Source organism: Arachis duranensis, chromosome 9, assembly GCF_000817695.3.
Source record: "Arachis duranensis cultivar V14167 chromosome 9, aradu.V14167.gnm2.J7QH, whole genome shotgun sequence".
NCBI classification, from domain to species: domain Eukaryota; kingdom Viridiplantae; phylum Streptophyta; class Magnoliopsida; order Fabales; family Fabaceae; genus Arachis; species Arachis duranensis.
Genome location: NC_029780.3, coordinates 51,691,705 through 51,693,648, shown reverse-complemented (window position 1 = coordinate 51,693,648; position 1,944 = coordinate 51,691,705). Strand labels below are relative to the sequence as shown.

At 42.3% G+C, this 1,944-nt stretch overlaps 1 protein-coding gene and 1 non-coding gene across 2 annotated transcripts; one reads left to right on the top strand and one right to left on the bottom strand.

Annotated features, from left to right (window-relative positions):
* Positions 1-217: 217 nt before the first annotated feature.
* On the bottom strand, positions 218-324 carry LOC127742302 (small nucleolar RNA R71). Its single transcript, XR_008003490.1, has one exon. It is a non-coding gene; the product is annotated as a small nucleolar RNA R71 (small nucleolar RNA).
* Positions 325-568: 244 nt separating this feature from the next.
* On the top strand, positions 569-1,944 carry LOC107465819 (uncharacterized). Its single transcript, XM_016084794.1, has 2 exons — positions 569-1,174; positions 1,375-1,944. The coding sequence occupies exons 1-2, from the start codon at positions 569-571 to the stop codon at positions 1,942-1,944; spliced, it is 1,176 nt and encodes a 391-aa protein (XP_015940280.1).

Here is a 1,944-nt window from a genome sequence, read left to right as displayed (position 1 = left end):
AGACCCTAATCCACACTTGACCACTTTCCTAAGAATATGTGATACTGTGAAGTTTAATGGTGTTCATCCTGACTCCTATAGGTTGCTCCTGTTTCCCTTCTCTCTTAGGGACAAAGCATCTAAATGGTTAGAATCCTTTCCAATGGATAGTTTGACAACTTGGGAAGACATGGTGAACAAGTTATTGGTGAGATCCTATCCTCCTCAAAGAGTCAATAGATTAAGGGCTGAGGTCTAAAACTTTAGACAACAAGATGGTGAAACTCTCTATGAAGCATATGAGAGATACAAAGACTTGACAAGACGGTGCCCACCAGACCTGTTCAATGAATGGGTGCAGCTGTACATTTTCTATGAAAGGTTGTCTTATGAATCAAAGAAGGCATTGGATCACTCTTCAGGGGGATTTCTAAACAAGAAGAAGACCATTGAAGAAGCCATAGACATCATAGAAACTGTGGCTAACAACAAGTTTTTCTATGCCTCTGATAGGAGCAACAACCAAGGAGTAATGGAGCTAAATCATATGGATGCATTGCTGGCTTAAAACAAGATGATTACCAAGAAAATGGCTGACCTTACCAAGCAGATGGAAATGAATCAAGTTGCAATAGTCAACACTCCATCACCAGCTCAAGAAGGAGTGAATATAGAGGAAGGAAGTGACTGGGAACAAGCCAATTATATTGGAAACTCGTCCAGACAGTCCTACGATCCATACTCGAAGACTTATAACCCTGGTTGGAAGAACCACCCAAACTTTGGGTGGAGAAACCAGCAAGACCAAGGCCAAGATCAGAGGCATCACAACCCCAACCAAAACAACAATGCAGCCTATCAACACTCAACTCAAAGGCCATATCAACACCCACCCAACAACTCTTCTCAACTTCCATATCATACCCAAAACGGCCATTCTCAACCCTCTAACCTCAACTCACCATCGTCATCTGAAGATAGACTTTCCAGGATTGAGACTCTGCTTGAAGGCATATGCAAGGAAGTTCAGGACAATAGAGTGTTCAAGGATGAAGTTCGAGCTAATATAAAGAATCAGGGAGACACCATTAAAAGGCTTGAATCCCAAGTGGGATATCTTTCTCAGCAGATTCCTAAGCCTACTGACGGCTTCCCAAGTGATACTGAGAAGAACCCTAGAGGAGAGACAAAGAAGGTAAGATGGGAAGAATGCAAGGTGATCACTATAAGAGATGAAGAAGAGTCAAAAGTAGTGAACAACCCATCAGGACACCCTCAAGGCGTTCCAAAAAAAATCAAGAAGAGAAGGACCAAGAAACTGATTCTACACAAAAAAAGGAGCCAATGGAGAAGGAGATTTTGAAAACATATGTACTCAGAGCCCCATTCCCCCAGAGACTCAGGGGTGGTGGAAAGGGGAAATCATACTCAAGGTTCCTAGACATGTTTGCATCTCTCCATGTAAACATACCATTCATCGAGGCGCTCCAACAGATGCCCTCATATATCAAGTGCATGAAGGAGTTGCTGACCAAAAAGAATTCACTAAAGGGTGGACAAACAATAGTGATGAACAAAGAGTGCAGTGCCCTCATTAAAAAAGAATTGCCTACAAAAAAGAAGGACCCAGGGAGTTTTCACATCCCTTGTGCTATAAGAGAAACAATGATTGATAGTGGGCTTTGTGACCTAGGAGCAAGCATCAACTTAATGCCTTTATCCCTCATGAAGAAGCTACAAATTAATGAGCTAACACCCACAAATGTGATACTTCAACTGGCTGACAAAACTCAAAAACAAGCAATTGGAGTGGTAAAAAACGTGCTGGTAAAGGTTGGGAACTACTTCATTCCTATAAACTTTGCTGTCCTTGAAATGGAAGAAAGCCATCTCCATCCAATTATCCTGGAGAGACCGTTCTTAGCCACAGCCAGGGCACTCATAGATGTTGAGCGAGGGGAGTAA

Excerpts from the sequence above, each read along its gene's own strand:
- LOC107465819 (XM_016084794.1), top strand. The coding sequence starts at position 569 with ATGGCTGACCTTACCAAGCAGATGGAAATGAATCAAGTTGCAATAGTC. Across the intron at positions 1,175-1,374 it reads CTAGAGGAGAGACAAAGAAG|AGACTCAGGGGTGGTGGAAA; the intron begins GTAAGATGGGAA and ends CCATTCCCCCAG.